Source organism: Hyperolius riggenbachi, chromosome 1, assembly GCF_040937935.1.
Source record: "Hyperolius riggenbachi isolate aHypRig1 chromosome 1, aHypRig1.pri, whole genome shotgun sequence".
Taxonomy (NCBI): Eukaryota; Metazoa; Chordata; class Amphibia; order Anura; family Hyperoliidae; genus Hyperolius; species Hyperolius riggenbachi.
In genome coordinates, this window is record NC_090646.1 from 358,799,680 (window position 1) to 358,816,197 (window position 16,518).

The 16,518-nt window shown below is 45.1% G+C and overlaps 1 protein-coding gene across 4 annotated transcripts in view; it reads right to left on the reverse strand.

The window, feature by feature from the left end:
- The window catches only part of EPS15L1 (epidermal growth factor receptor pathway substrate 15 like 1), a 260,710-nt gene that overhangs the window by 184,351 nt on the left and 59,841 nt on the right, over positions 1 to 16,518 (reverse strand). For all 4 annotated transcript variants that reach the window (XM_068234205.1, XM_068234203.1, XM_068234202.1 and 1 more), the window contains exons 4-8: positions 11,778 to 11,825; positions 11,601 to 11,696; positions 7,358 to 7,420; positions 6,276 to 6,401; positions 5,336 to 5,395 (exon numbers count right to left, since the gene is read on the reverse strand). In XM_068234205.1, coding sequence (XP_068090306.1) covers positions 5,336 to 5,395; positions 6,276 to 6,401; positions 7,358 to 7,420; positions 11,601 to 11,696; positions 11,778 to 11,825 — 393 coding nt within the window. The remainder of the gene's footprint in view (positions 1 to 5,335; positions 5,396 to 6,275; positions 6,402 to 7,357; positions 7,421 to 11,600; positions 11,697 to 11,777; positions 11,826 to 16,518) is intronic.

Here is a 16,518-nt window from a genome sequence, read left to right on the forward strand (position 1 = left end):
TGCCCTAAATAGGTCTGCAACCAGAGGGATATTTATAATTTTACTTCTGATTAAAAAAAAAAGTCCTATTTGCTATAAAAAGAAACAAAACAACAACTCAATATGAATGACTGCCACGAAAGATGTAAAAGTTACAAAATGTTAAGGTGGCCACACAGGATACAATAAAATGAACCGATTTTACAGCAATTCAATAAAAACGATCGGATTTCCCAAAGAATCAAAAGCTTTTGTTTTTTCCAAGCAGGAAATCCGATCAGGTTTCCCGCTTTTATTTGATATACGGTATGTTGATCAGGAGTAGTAGATTTTTCTGTTAAATTTTTAAGAAAATTGAACGGTGTGTGATAGATTGTCAATTTCTTAATATATACACCCAAACCATTTTCTCAGAGTTTTCAATCATTTTGTTTCATACTTGGGGAAAAATTAAAGGGATACTGTAGGGGGGTCGGGGGAAAATGAGCTGAACTTACCCGGGGCTTCTAACGGTCCCCCGCAGACATCCTGTGTTGGCGCAGCGACTCTCCGATGCTCCGGCCCCGCCTCCGGTTCACTTCTGGAATTTCAGACTTTAAAGTCAGAAAACCACTCCGCCTGAGTTGCCGTGTCCTCGATCCCGCTGATGGCACCAGGAGCGCACAGCGCAGGCCCAGTATGGTCTGTGTCTGCGCAGTACACTCCTGGTGACATCGGCGGGAGCAAGGACACGGCAACGCAGGCGCAGTGGTTTTCTGACTTTAAAGTCAGAAATTCCAGAAGTGAACTGGAGGCGGGGCCGGAGCATCGGAGAGTCGCTGCGCCAACACAGGATGTCTGCGGGGGACCATTAAAAGACCCGGGTAAGTTCAACTCATTTTCCCCCGACCCCCCTACAGTATCCCTTTAAACACACGTGTGGTGTTTGGTCAAATTTTTCAAATTGTACAATCAATCAAAAAATTGACTGTGATACTTGAATTAAAAATACATATAACAAATTGTATGGTGTGTGGCCACCTACACACTGATGCAGGTTTACCTTTAGTGACCTCATTGGCTGTGTTTTATCATCACTATTTATACCAGTGATCTAGTTGAAACCCCCAGCTTTTATTAATCAATAGAAATGCTGTGATACACAGAAAGTCCAGATCACTGCAGGTAACCTCAGTTGGTGGCACATTAATTCTGTGTATGGTTCACACCATTATAAACCCAAATAATGTATTTGTAGTTGGTCTGTTAGACCCCAATATGTTTTTTTTTTTCAAATGTATATTTGGGTGGCTTCATACCCAAATCAAGCAGTCTCCTATATATGTGTTAAATAGTTCAAAAGTGCCAAATAATTTCTTTTTAATCCTGTGTCCCACCAATTACATATGCACATACTAATTACACAGCCAATATACACATAATAGGAATTTACACAATGAATCCATGCATAATTAATTAGCAGTTTATAGAAATTTAAAGAAAAACTGATTTGGCATGTCAGAACTTCTATACAGGAAACTCAGTGATTTGGGTCCAAGCAGGGCCAGCGCTACCATAGAGGCAAAGGAGGCAGCTGCCCCAGGGCCCCAGAGCTTGTAGGGGCCCCCAGTGACTACAAGAGGAAAAAAAAAAATTCAAATCGGCCTTATAGTTTTTGAGAAAATCGATTTTAAAGTTTCAAAGGAAAAAAAATACACATTTAAAAACCTGCCGACTTTAATGGTTAATAGCAAATCCACCTTAAATGCTAGAAACCCTAGATGTGCAGGATATGTTAAGGAGATCATTAGGGATAAGAGGAAAAAACAATTTTTCAAAAAGACCTTATAGTTTTTGAGAAAACCGAATTTTAACTTTTGAAGGAAAAAAGTATACTTTTAAATGCGGTAAATGGCACTTTTAGTAGCAAACCTTTTAGTAGTGTAGTGTACACTTTTAGTAGTGTAGTGTAGTGTAATTTTACATGTATCAAAAGAAAGAGCAATCCATTTCCTGACGGGGTTTCCAGGGGGCCCATACGCAGCCGCAGCGCTTTGGCCAGGGATCGCTATACAGCCGCAATATGGCTGTATGAAGATCCCTGGCATTTTTTCCTATTTTCCCAATTTTTTTTTTATGTTTAGAGTGTGGGAATTTTTTTTTTTTTTTAATTATGTGGGGTCCCCCCTCCTGAAACTTTTTAACCCCTTGTCCCCCATGCAGGCTGGGGTAGCCAGAATGTGGAGCTCCGACCGCTTGGGACTTCACACCCTGACTATACCAGCTGCAAAAAAGGTCCCCTAATGCCGATTTTTGTTCCGGGCGGGGTATATGTTGGGGGGGCCCCCTAGGTTTATTTTGCCCTGGGGCCCCATTGTTGCTTAAACCGGCCCTGGGTCCAAGTCCACTTGAACATAAAATCAGACTCAATATCGGCCTCAATTCACTAAGATCATGCTGGAGATAATAAGGCAAGATAAAACTCACCTCCACACAGTGAGAGAGTTATCTTATCTCTTCACTCCTTAAATGACCTCCTCTGTAGTCATTCTCACACGCAGTTAATTTGCAGCCTGTCTTTAACGTTAGAATTGTGGAGTTATTTTAAGGATTGAAGAGTTAACTTAAAGGGAACCTTAACTGAACGGGGGTAAAGAGGTTTTTACTTACCTATGGCTATTACCAGCCCCCTGCAGCAGTCCTGTGCCTTTGGAGCCACTCTGAAATCCTCCGGTCCCCCGCTGTCACTTAGTTTCGTTTTTGACGACTCACCAGTCGGCCGGCTGCCATGCGTATTATTGGACGCATTCCCTACTGCAATTAGCGCTGTTGCGGACCACAACGCGTACAAAAATACGCGTTGCCACATTCCGCACGCGTAGATATGCGGCAATGCGTATTTTTGTACGCGTTGCGGTCCGCAACAGCGCTAATTGCAATAGAGAATGCGTCCAATAATACGCATGGCGGCCGGCCGACTGGCGAGTCGTCAAAAACGGAACTAAGTGACAGCTGGGGACCGGAGGATTCCAGAGCGGCTCCGAGGGCACAGGACTGCTGCAGAGGGCTGGTAATAGCCCCAGGTAAGTGAAACTTTTTACCCCCCGATCAGTTAAGGTTCTCTTTAAGGTCAGAAGAGTTAACTTTAGGTTTGCCTGAGGTAAAATGTCTCCTGAATACTACATGCCTTATCACCATGGTGATAACTCTAGAAACGTTATTAAAGACAGGAGATAAGCTTAGTGAATTGAGGCCAATATGACACATAATATTAACAGATGACAACCAAATATTTAATTGAACAATTTACTGAAGCAGGGGCAGTTAAATATAGACTACAAGTCTTTGGAGATCTAACAACAAATCCTAAATTCCTACACAAGTCTTTAGTTTCTCAGTTATTTTGTCCATTTCAATAATAATTTCCTCAAGCTCTCTGCTGTTCAGTGCCTCTTTCAGGGCTGGATTTACCATAACGCACTGTAGGCATGTGCCTACAGGCGCCTGATGATGGAGTGGTGGCTCACTCCCCTCCTTGAGTGCCTCCCTCCCTCCTTTCCTATGCAGAGTCGTGATGAGAGCATAAATGAGAGGTTACTCACCCAGGTATCAGCATTCCACTAATGAGATCTCCCTTCAGTCGGGGGCACCACTAGCTACTTAATACTGAGGTTCCTCTATATATCTTATACTTGGGGGCACCTTTAGCTACTTAATAACGAGGATACTTCTGGCTAATTAATGCTAAGGGACACCTATAGCTATGACAGGCAACGGAAACAAAGAGAAGTGACAGCTGGGGCAGCCAGCACACTTGTGGTGCAGTTTGGTGGTGGTTTGTAGGTTCATGGAGGGCGGGGTCTAGGGTGCCAGGACATCTGTGCCTATAGGCTCCTGTGATGTAAATCCGGCCCTGGCCCCTTTATCTCCTGTCATTAATATTCCTTCTAATTCTTCTTCAGCCGTTTTGCAAAACATGTAACAGGCAGTAGGAAGAAACACCAAGGAGCTGAATTATTACTACTAACAAGTGAGTAATTCAAACATTTAAAGTATGGTAGACCTACTGAAATAGTAAGAGGAATGAGAAAGGGCATCTGGAACAGCACCTATGCATGTGAATAATTCCAGGTGGTCTACAGCTTCTTTTAAAAGTACAGCAAATAATGCAGTGTTAGCTCATGTATGATAATGAGTGCAATCATCTCAAAACTGTAGTTGCCATATTTTCCAGACCATAAGAAGCACCTAGGATCTTCTCCCCCCCCCCCCCCCAATCATTATGTCCCCCTTTTGTCTCACTTGCGTTCTCATTCGTGCCCCGAGTCCTCATATGTGCCCCCTGTCTCCTTTCCTCCTTTGACCCGAGTCCTGTGTGTCCTTGTCCTCTGTCTTGTGTGTGCCGTCTTCTGTCCCATGTCTCTGTTCATCTGTCCCCGTGTATCTCTCTAGGGGCATTGTATGACATCCGTAGGGAGTGTGCAGGCTGTGGCTTACTGCATAAAAGTGCCAAAGTGTGGAGATGAGAAGCAGTTATCCTACGTAGGAAAGCCACTGGGGGGTGGGTCCGTGCTAGCAGCCGAAGTCTGTCTTTCTTCACTTACGCATTAGTGACACATGCAGAAGTAAAGAGAGAGACTTTGGCTGCCAGCACCGACCCCCCAGCGACTCTACGGAGGATTACCGCGTCTCATCTCTGCACTGTGTGCCATTATGCGGCAAGCCACAGACTGCACACTCCATGGATGGATGCCGTAGAGACACACACGGGGACAGATGACAGGGGACACAGGATAGAGGATGGGACACATGAAGACAGAGGACAGGACACACAGGGACATGGGACAGAAGACACAGGGGGAGACTCAGGACAGGGGACAGATGCCTGGCATAAATTGTTGTATTTGGACGATAAGACGCAGTGACTTTCCCTCCTATTTTGGGGGGAGAAAAAGTGTTGTCCATAAAATAAGGTAAAAAATTCAGTTTTGTTTTTTCATAATTTCATGCCCCAGAACATTATTCATGTATTTATTAAGCATCAGTCAAGAGTTGAAAATCAGATCATCACGATAACAAATAAATGCATCCTACATTATGGGATCTGGAAGGGAATAAGAGAGTGCCAAAAACCTGCAAGAAATTCAGGTTGGAACAGTAGAAGTAAGTGACTTGAGCAGTGGAATAGAATTTCATGCAGACCATTTATCAAATGAAGCATACTTGTAAACATTCTACTTATCAATATAATTTACAGTATGTACTGTATTACAATGTCATCCACGCATTCCAAGAAATGCACTCATTCACAGTAATGTCAGTCTGAAATTTAAAACACTGAAAAACACTGTGCCGCGATAAACAGCATTTTACTTACCACTGCAAATTCATCCCTGTCCAAATGTCCATCTTTGTCTATATCACTGAGTTCCCACACCTATTGTCAAAAGACAGCTTCATTAATATACTTTTTCAAGCACTCCTGTTACCACATTGCCCTGTCTCTCTTAAAGTGAAAAAAATTGCCCATTTACTTACCCGGAGCTTCTTCCAGCCCCCCTGAAGTCTTTCTGGTTCCTTGCTGTGATTCTGCGCTCAACTGTTCCTCCTCCAATACTAGATGCGTGGCCTGATGCTGCACATCTCCTCAAATGGGTTGCCGTGGCCGGGAGCATTCTGCGCTTGCACAAAAATTGGTACAGTGCATGTGCAAAATGCTCCTGGCTGTGAGAGCATGATTGAGGATGCGCAGTGGCTGGCTGACTCATCAGCCGGTCGGATCATGGAGGGCCCAATGGAAGAACAGCTGAGCTCCGAATCTTGGTGAGGGACTAGGAAGATTTCAGATGGCTGGAAGAAGCCCCAGTTAAGTAAATGCCAATGTTATTTCACTTTAACAGAAGTAAAGGTGAAAATAAATTAAAGAGAGAGAGAGAGAGAGAGAGAGAGAGAGAGAGAGAGAGAGAGAGAGAGAGAGAGAGAGAGAGAGAGAGAGAGAGAGAGAGAGAGAGAGAGAGAGAGAGAGAGAGAGAGAGAGAAAGAGAGAGAAAGAAAGAGAGAGAGAGAGAGAGAGAGAGAGAGAGAGAGAGAGAGAGAGAGATGAATGAAAGAGAGAAACCTACACACATCTTCCACTATGGTGATATTTGACTTTCAATATTTATCTAGGTGTGGCTGCAAAGATCTTTTGGAAAACTAGCAACAAGTGTCATAAAAAAAAAAGTTCAAGAACAGGTTACAAATAAAATAATTTTTATTAATGTGCATTTTATTTCCTAATTAAAAATGTGTTTTGTGTACATTGTACACTGTCTTACCCGTCCTAGTATGTCCAGAGGTAGTTTGGAGTTAATAAGTACCGGTTTCACCTTGTCTCCAGAAAGTAAGCCACTCACTGGCAATAACGAATCAAAAATCCCATCAAACTTGGCTTTCTCTTCTGTCTGGTGAGCAAAAAGGGATAGCATTACAACAATATAACACAGGTTAATGCTTGTTGTTCAGCCTATTCCAATTGACAAAGGGGAGACAAGATCCCCCCATTCATCATTCAGAGTATTCTCCTGCAGAATCCACTAGACTAGTAAGCCAGTGATACAATCACCAGGTCTTAGCGTATTCTACAGTGAAAATGCACACCAGAGGGCTTGAACTTTTTCATTCTCTCTAAACAAAAACAAGTTTTGTCTACAATTCCCATATTGTGACAGTATTTGTGAAAATCGCTAACAATCAATAAAACATAGAATATTGATTCATATGTAAACTGATCCATCAAACGGATCAGTTTTTATTTGGGCATCAATTTGTCATGCGCGACTTCCTTTCTCTTAGCAAGCAGTCAATGCGACATATTCGTCAATTTATCACAGCCTCCCCATACTTGCGCTCCATTTGATGCCAAAATCTTGGCGTGTTATTTGTAGGATGGTGTGCCAAGTTTGCACCTCCTCTGTCCCACCTCATGCTCCAAGCCTTCACTTTGTTTTTCCTCTTTTCTCATTATTTTCGCTGTCCCTTCTCCAATTGTGTGTTCTACTACACCATCACCTTATTTCCTTCTCAGTTCTTCCGCCAGCTCTGTAGCCGTCACATCTGTATTCCTGTTACCAGTCAGTACATCCTTCTTCCTCTAGCTTCACAATTTCTTCCTTCCTTTGCCTGCTCTGTTCCTCTTTTTACTCTCAGTGCCCCCCTCCCCCACTCTTGTCTAATCCTCCTGTCACTGTCTCTTCATGCTATTACAATGATCACATTACCTTTACTTTCATGCCCTATTACATTGTCATTACTTCATGGGACAAGCATTCACTATTGTTCTTGCAGCTATAATTCATGAAGTTTACACAGTGAAAGAACTACACATATCTTTTAAGCATATAAAATGAACAGTACTTACCCGAACAGACCAGTGCCCCTCAACAGGAGGTGGAGTGATCAAAAGAGGGCTGCTAGTATCATTCTTCAAAGCAAAAGACATAGAATATTAACACAAAATTAAAAGATTTATATTTGACTTAAGATTTTATCAGTTTCTTTGGTATCAATCACAACATCAATAAAGTTTTGAAAGATCCACAATACAGACAATCCCCTCGAGTTAGGCCTGTGGCACACTAGAACACTTACAGAAGTGATTTGCGCTTTCTAGGAATCGCAGGTGATTACAAAGGTGGTTTGCAAATGAAAGCCTATGGCAGTGATTCCACAGGAGCGATTATGATTTGCTGAAATCACAAGAATGGTGCCTAAAACATTTCCGGAATGATTTCATTCAAGGAATGCCGGGCTCGAAATCACATTACTTCAAATCACCGCAAAAAGAGCAGTTTTTTTTAGTATTAAAATGTCTCTCAAAATCGCTGAGTAAGTTTGTGACATCTTGGGTGCAATTACACAGCATTAGTGCCCTGGTTCAAGTACCTAGAATGCATGTAGCAGTATCTAGCTAGAATGCATACAGTATAGCTGTTCTCTCTGCCTTAGTGAATATGTTGCAACGATTTTCATTCTGCATGTTGCAGCATTTTCTTGCATACTCAGATTTGTATAATGTAGATTCTTAATTCTATGTGGCTAATCCACTGAGTGGGTTGGCTAGCAATTACCTGTTGCCAAAAGCCTGGAAATCCTCATCATTTTGTGTCACTGACAAAAGCTATAATAAGCTACAAATCTCTGTCTGACAGTGATGTGTAAATAGATGTGTTGTCGCGGATTACAGCAATATTTTATACATTGTGCAATACAGAAGAATAGGTAGTGGGTGCTTTCTGCGTTCTGGGACTGGCTCAGTGCAAAGCAATCCAGCGTTTATTTTTTACCATACAGGATAAATGCAGACTGTTCACAATTACAGAAAAACGGGCAACAAAATACACAGTAAATAAAAAACCTTGCCACTAGATGGGCTAATAACTACTATATAACTGAAATGCTGGGAATACACGGTACGTTTCTGCCGCTCGATTGAGCCATTTAGATAGCTCGATTGATAATTTCCAACATGTCCGATCTCCCGTCCGATCGATTCCGTGCTTGATAATGCATAGGGAACAATGAGAAATGATAAATCGCCCGCATAATCGAGCGCGGAAACCGTTCGGACGCAAAATCGAGCTGCAAAAACGTACCGTGTATTCCCAGCATAAGGCTTATCTCAAACAAACCAGCTTAAAAGAACAGCAGTCTTTACTAGCACAAGTTTTAATGATGTTGTTTGTCAGCCCAGCACACCATGGCCCATATGCAATTCTCTTTTTCTCCTAAGTTTTCTCCTAGGAGATAATTGTTCATCTTCTGTTTAAAATAACTTTTCAGCATTTCACAATTTTAAAAAAAGTGCCGTACCAAAAGTAGTAGAAAAAGTACTATCAAAATGATTTTGTGTATTTTCTAGCTTGCTGGAGGATTAAAAGGTAATGTATTGATAAGGTGTGAAAATATCACCTAGGAGAAAAAGATGAATTGCATATGGACCCAAGTGCCTTCCTAGATGAGGGCTGACTTCAGCCTTAGCCAATCAGCCATTTACACACACCTGATCAATTCTCCCAGGGAGAACAGCAGATCCTGGGATGGATCTTTTTTCTCACCTGAGCACCTGTCTCATGGAGGACACAAAATCCCAACGCAGATTATTAAAATGGCAGCACAGATGGGAGAAATCTAGAACCAGATACAGTGGGTTGCAAAAGTATTCGGCCCCCTTGAAGTTTTCCACATTTGTCACATTACTGCCACAAACATGCATCAATTGTATTGGAATTCCACGTGAAAGACCAATACAAAGTGGTGTACACGTGAGAAGTGGAACGAAAATCATACCTCATTCCAAAAAATTTCTACAAAAAAATACTGGAAAGTGGGGTGTGCGTAATTATTCGGGCCCCCTGAGTCAATACTTTGTAGAACCACCTTTTGCTGCAATTACAGCTGCCAGTCTTTTAGGGTATGTCTCTACCAGCTTTGCACATCTAGAGACTGAAATCCTTGCCCATTCTTCTTTGCAAAACAGCTCCAGCTCAGTCAGATTAGATGGACAGCGTTGTGAACAGCAGTTTTCATATCTTGCCACAGATTCTCGATTGGATTTAGATCTGGACTTTGACTTGGCCCTTCTAACACATAGATCTGTTTTGTTTTATACCATTCCATTGTTGCCCTGGCTTTATGTTTAGGGTCATTGTCCTGCTGGAAGGTGAACCTCCGCCCCAGTCTCAAGTCTTTTGCAGTCTCCAAGAGGTTTTCTTCCAAGTTTGCCCTGTATTTGGCTCCTTCCATCTTCCCATCAACTCTGACCAGCTTGATGCTGCCACCACCATATTTGACAGTGGGGATGGTGTGTTTAGAGTGATGTGCAGTGTTAGTTTTCCGCCACACATAGCCTTTTGCATTTTGGCCAAAAAGTTTAGTTTTGGTCTCATCTGACCAGAGCACCTTCTTCCACATGTTTGCGATGTCCCCCACATGGCTTGTGGCAAACTGCAAACGGGACTTCTTATGCTTTCTGTTAACAATGCCTTTCTTCTTGCCACTCTTCCATAAAGGCCAACTTTGTACAGTGCATGACTAATAGTTGTCCTATGAACAGAGTCTCCCACCTGAGCTGTAGATCTCTGCAGCTCGTCCAGAGTCACCATGGGCCTCTTGACTGCATTTCTGATCAGCGCTCTCCTTGTTCGGCCTGTGCGTTTAGGTGGATGGCCTTGTCTTGGTAGGTTTACAGTTGTGCCATACTCCTTCCATTTCTGAATGATCTCTTGACCAGTGCTCCGTGGGATGTTCAAGGCTTTGGAAATCTTTTTGTAGCCTAAGCCTGCTTTAAATTTCTCAATAACTTGATCTCTAACCTGTTGTGTGTTCTTTGGACTTCAGGGTGTTGTTGCTCCCAAAATTCTCTTAGACAACCTCTGAGGCCCCCACAGAGCAGCTGTATTTGTACTGACATTAGATTACACACAGGTGCACTCTATTTAGTCATTAGCACTCATCAGGCAATGTCTATAGGCAACTGACTGCACTCAGATCAAAGGGGGCAGAATAAGTATGCACACACCACTTTGCAGTTATTTGTAAAAAAAATGTTTGGAATCATGTATGATTTTCGTTCCACTTCTCATGTGTACACCACTTTGTGTTGGTCTTTCATGTGGAATCCCAATAAAATTGATTCGTTTGTGGCAGTAATGTGACAAAATGTGGAAAACTTCAAGGGGGCCGAATACTTTTGCAACCCACTGTATACTGTAAACATTATTGATCACAGAGGCGCCAGTAGGATAAAACAAGATAAAAGGTTTAAAACGGTTTAGGTGGCGGTGGTGGACCGTCCACACACAAACAGACAAAAAATCGCTGTTGATTGTAGAAAAAAAATTCACAATTTATTCACATACTCCTACACTGGCACTTTTATGTAGGAGTATGTGAATAAATTGTGAATTTTTTTTCTACAATCAACAGCGATTTTTTGTCTGTTTGTGTGTGGACGGTCCACCACCGCCACCTAAACCGTTTTAAACCTTTTATCTTGTTTTATCCTACTGGCGCCTCTGTATCCTTGCATATTAAGTTGTCCACCCTTGGTGGAAGGGTGATATACCCTCTTTTCCTATCTACAGAGAGCGACATCTTAGTCCTGAGTGGGGTCAGGCTTAATCTCCCCACCTGCGTATACAGTGGTTGCCTTAGAGCAACCCAGGTTTGTAAGTATAATACTTACTTTTAACATTTTTCTCTATTTATACAACATACTACACTATATTGGGCTCTCGGTCTCCCTTTTCTCATTATTGATCACATCCCCAGACTCTGTCCCTTCAACTACCACAATAGCTACAAGTTGCTCTAGTGACATGGCCTAGCTCAGACTGGAGTTTTTGTTCCACTAGCACAGTGTCCACTAACAGCATTGAAGCAGAATGATGTGAAAACCAATATGATATGGAAATAGAGGCTTCAAAGTTAGGTGAGCTGCAAGAGACACGAGAGCTGAGCTAACAGAGGAGACTGAATATATAACAATATGAGTAACCTGCAAACTGTAATCTGAAAATAAGTCATGGACATATAAAAATATTGCTGACAGTTTTCCAAGTAACCAATACTGAGGAAAAATAACAACAAAAAAATCCACTTACAAATTTGGGAGGTGGCACTGGTATATTTAGGCTTGCGAGGTTAATTTCATGTCCACTTTGTGCACAGGCAACGAGCCGTAAAGCAACATAAAATCCCTGCCCAACAAGAATATAGATACAATGCTTAAAAAATTGAATTGGTTGCTCAACAACAAAAGAAAATGAATTATTTTATACCTGTTTATCTAAGTAACCTTTCCCTTCTGGATCAGCAAGGTCCCAAATCTGTAGTAACACAAGAGCAAAGGTATAATTAAAGATAGAAAAAAACATAATTCCTTATTTTGATAAAATCAAGCTTCGTCTATTGCAACTTTAACCCTTTGACAGTTACTTTATTAAGAGGCTTGCAAGTGCTCCAGGCCAATTAATTTCAGCAAATTGTATTTCTTATTTCTTACATTTCCTTGCTACTACTGAAAACCATGATCACATGTTAGTGTACAAAAGTGGGTTCTGTACATTACCACAATGAATGTTAAATGTAACAACTCAGATGCAGTTGAAGAGCAGACTTTAAGCTTTAATTCAGTGGGGTGAACTAAACAATTGCATAAAAATGTGAGGACTCTAAAACATTTTTAAAGTGGATCTGAACTCTTGCACAGGACAGAAGGAAAGCATAAAGAAATGCACCCTGTATGTATTTAGAGAGTTTAGCCTGTCTAATTCCCCCTCATCTGTGACTAAAGTTGTAATTTGATGTCTTCAGCTGTGTCACCTGACTGCCATGGCAGAGACCTAATACCGGTAGGTAAAAACAGGATGTTAACAATATGGGCTGGTGCACACCGAGCGGCTTTTTGGGCGTTTTCAGATCCGCTTGCGGCTGCGGATCTGCTTGGTCAATGTATCTCAATGGGGTGGTGCACACCAGAGCGGCAGGCGTTTTGCAGAAACGAAAAATGCCTGGGTGAGGCATTTTTTGGATTTCGGATGCGTTTCTGCCTCAATGTTAAGTATAGGAAAAACGCAAAACGCTCTGAAAAACGCCTGTTCAGAGCGGTTTTGCAGGCGTTTTTGTTACAGAAGCTGTTCAGTAACAGCTTTACTGTAACAATATATGAAATCTACTATACTGAAAACCGCAGCAGCAATCCGCAAAACGCTAGCAAAACGCCTCATAAAAATAAAAAAAAGCGTTTAAAAATCTGCTAGCGTTTTGCGGATCTGCTAGCGGGTTTTGGTGTGCACCAGCCCTCAGTCTGCTTCCGTAAATCAGGAAGTAGACAAACCGCAGATGTATTGCCCTCTGCTGCCGATCCTCCCGGCCTCCGCCACGCTCCTCCGGGCCCCATAGCTGGCTGCACCACCGCTCCACCACGAGTTCCTCCAGACGCTGCACACTGGGATCCTGTCTTCTGCTGCCTCCTTCTCTGCTGCCGATCCTCCCGGCCTCCACCACGCTCCTCCGGGCCCCACAGCTGGCTGCATCACCGCTTCCCTCCATCCACAGGGCCCCGGGGCCTGCCGTTCGATCCGCGGCCTTCAACACCACAGGCCTCACCTCTGCATAGGATCCAGCCTTCACCACCTACTGCTGACCCCTGACCGAAGGACGCTGCGACACAGGGTGAGAACCAACTACTGCTGATCTGCCCCATAGCATACATGTGCTGTACCGATCTGCTCACCATCTGTCCCTGTGCTGTACTGCAATACTGCTTTGCTCTCCTGTGCTGCTGGTCTGCTGTTCTGTTCTGGGCTCCTCTGTGCTAAACTGCCACCCCGTATTGTCTGGTCTGCTGTTCCCGTTCTGGGCTTCACTGTGCCAACTGCCACTCTGCACTGTGTCCCTGCATCACTGTGCCAAACTGCCACTCTGCACTGTGTTCCTGCATCACTGTGCCAACTGCCACTCTGCACTGTGTTCCTGCATCTCTGTGCCAAACTGCCACTCTGTACTGTGTTCCTGCATCACTGTGCCAACTGCCACTCTGTACTGTGCTCCGCATCACTGTGCCAAACTGCCACTCTGTACTGTGTTCCTGCATCACTGTGCCAAACTGCCACTCTGTACTGTGTTCCTGCATCACTGTGCCAAACTGCCACTCTGCACTGTGTCCCTGCATCACTGTGCCAAACTGCCACTCTGTACTGTGTTCCTGCATCACTGTGCCAACTGCCACTCTGCACTGTGTTCCTGCATCTCTGTGCCAAACTGCCACTCTGTACTGTGTTCCTGCATCACTGTGCCAAACTGCCACTCTGTACTGTGCTCCGCATCACTGTGCCAAACTGCCACTCTGTACTGTGTTCCTGCATCACTGTGCCAAACTGCCACTCTGTACTGTGTTCCTGCATCACTGTGCCAAACTGTCACTCTGCACTGTGTTCCTGCATCACTGTGTCACTGCTATTGCATCCCTGTGCAATCACGGCTCCCCCCGCCACAGGGCTGAACTTCCGTATTCCATGCAGTCTCACACAGAACCGCGTCTGACCGACCTGTACTGAACTGTCGTATACCGTGCAGTACTGCTGTGGATGTACCGATCTGTGCACTGATCTGTCCTCCCTGACCTGAGCATCCCCGTAACACTAACACAAGCCCCCCGCGTTCTGTACTGGTGCTGTACTACTGCATTGCTGTACTGCATCCCTGCGCTGTACTGCTGGGGACATGTTCTACCTGCCATCGCTCTCAAGCTAGGCTGGCACCTCCCTGGAAATGCTGCACACAGCCACCCTGTCTAGAGAGGTGCTCATACAATGGGACCCCCTCGCCAAGGATCCCCACCTCGCCAGGGACCCCCCTACAGACTCCTCCCTGTGGAAGGCAGTCTGCGCTCACATCACTCACCTAGTCAGCAACACTGAATACTGCCTAAGGAAACGCCGCCACAGAGGGAGAAGGGCAGGAGTCCGGGTGAGACTGAAGAGGAAAGGCCTGCGCTCTCCCATCCCTGCCATCCTGCTAGGGAACGTCTGCTCACTACCAAATAAAGTCGATGAACTGCTCCTACTACTTAGCAGTAAGCCCTCGATCGGCAGCAGCACCCCGGTTCTCTGCTTTACCGAGACCTGGCTGAATGACGGCATTCCTGACAACTCCATTGCGGTGCCAGGCTACGACCTACTCTGCGCAGACCGCAACCAAGCACTGTCTGGGAAGAAAAGAGGGGGCGGCATATGCTTCTACGTTAACACCACCTGGTGCTCCAGCACCACCACCCTCAGTAAAATCTGTTCCCCTGATGTCGAGCTCATAGCTATAAACTGTAGGCCACAGTACTCCCCCAGGGAGTTCACCTCCATCGTTCTCTATGGGGTCTACATCCCCCCTGACGCAAATACTAAGAATGCCCTGAGTGCACTCAGCGACAGCATCTCCAAGTGGGAATCTGCCTACCCGGAGGCCCTCTTCATTATCCTGGGCGACTTCAATAGCGCCAACCTGCGCCAGGAGATGCCCCGCTACAAACAACACATCTCCTGCCCCACTAGGAACCTCAACACCCTAGACCACTGTTACACGACTCTCAGGAATGCGTACAAGGCCACTCAAGGTGCTGCACTGGGAAACTCTGACCACAACCTAATCCACCTGATCCCCACCTACAGAAGGCACCTTGAAACTACAAAGCCCGCCATAAAGACGGCAAAAAGGTGGACAGCCGAGGCTAAGATGGAGCTACAGGCTTGCTTTGATTGCACCGACTGGTCGGCCCTAGAGGCACCCTCCCTGGAGGAATGGGCAGAGAACATCACCGCCTACATCAGCTTTTGCGAGGAGATGTGTGTCCCTTCAAAGACCTACAAGATCTTCCCGAATAACAAGCCATGGTTCAACAGCAAGCTGCGCCACCTCCGGAAAGCCAAGGAGGTGGCGCACAAGCACGGCACCCCAGTCGAGTTCAGGGATGCAAAGAACGCCCTGAATCGTGAACTGCGCGTTGCAAAGAGGGCCTACTCCGACAAGCTGGGACACTTCCTCCAGTCAAACAACCCACGCGAGGTGTGGAAAGGCCTCAGAGCAGTTACGAACTTCAAACCACCCCCCCAGCATGCAACCCCCAGCACCTCACTGGCTGAGGATCTAAATAAGTTCTACTGTCGTTTCGAACACCATCCCAAGCAGCTTGCTAACCCTACACCCTCGGAAAAGCTCCCACTGAGGGCCCAAGTTGACCTAGGGCCGGTAGCTGTCCGGGAAGCAGACGTCCTACAGCACCTCCACAGACTCAACGCCAGGAAAGCAGCTGGCCCGGATGGCGTGTCACCAACTTGCCTGAGAACCTGCGCAGACCAGCTGGCCCCCACGCTCACCTCCCTTTTTAATAGGTCCTTGGCGGAAGGCAGTGTCCCCTCCTGTCTCAAAAGGTCTACAATCATACCGGTCCCAAAAAAGCCAGGTAATACAGAACACAACAACTTCAGGCCTGTGGCCCTCACCCCCATAGTCATGAAGATCCTTGAACGTCTGGTCCTTGCCCACCTGAAGTGCCTTGCCAGCCCCCTCCTCGATCCACATCAGTTTGCGTACAGGGCAAACAGGTCCGTGGATGACGCCATCAACATCAGTCTGGCGTTCATCACGGAACACCTGGAAAGACCAAACTCCTACGTTAGGATTCTGTTTTTGGACTTTAGCTCTGCATTTAATACAATCTGTCCAAATATATTGATCGACAACCTGGCACATCTCGGAGCCGACCCCACACTCTGCGCGTGGGTAAAGGACTTCCTCTCGAACAGGACGCAACAGGTGAAGCTTGGCAACTGCTTCTCCAGTGTGAGCACTACCAACACAGGTGCTCCACAGGGGTGTGTTCTGTCCCCTCTCCTGTTCTCATTGTACACCAACAACTGCACCTCCTCCGCCGACTCCGTAAAGGTCATTAAATTTGCGGACGATACCACTATCATTGGGCTCATCGGTGAGGCGGGTGAACATGATTATCGCAGCGAGATAGAG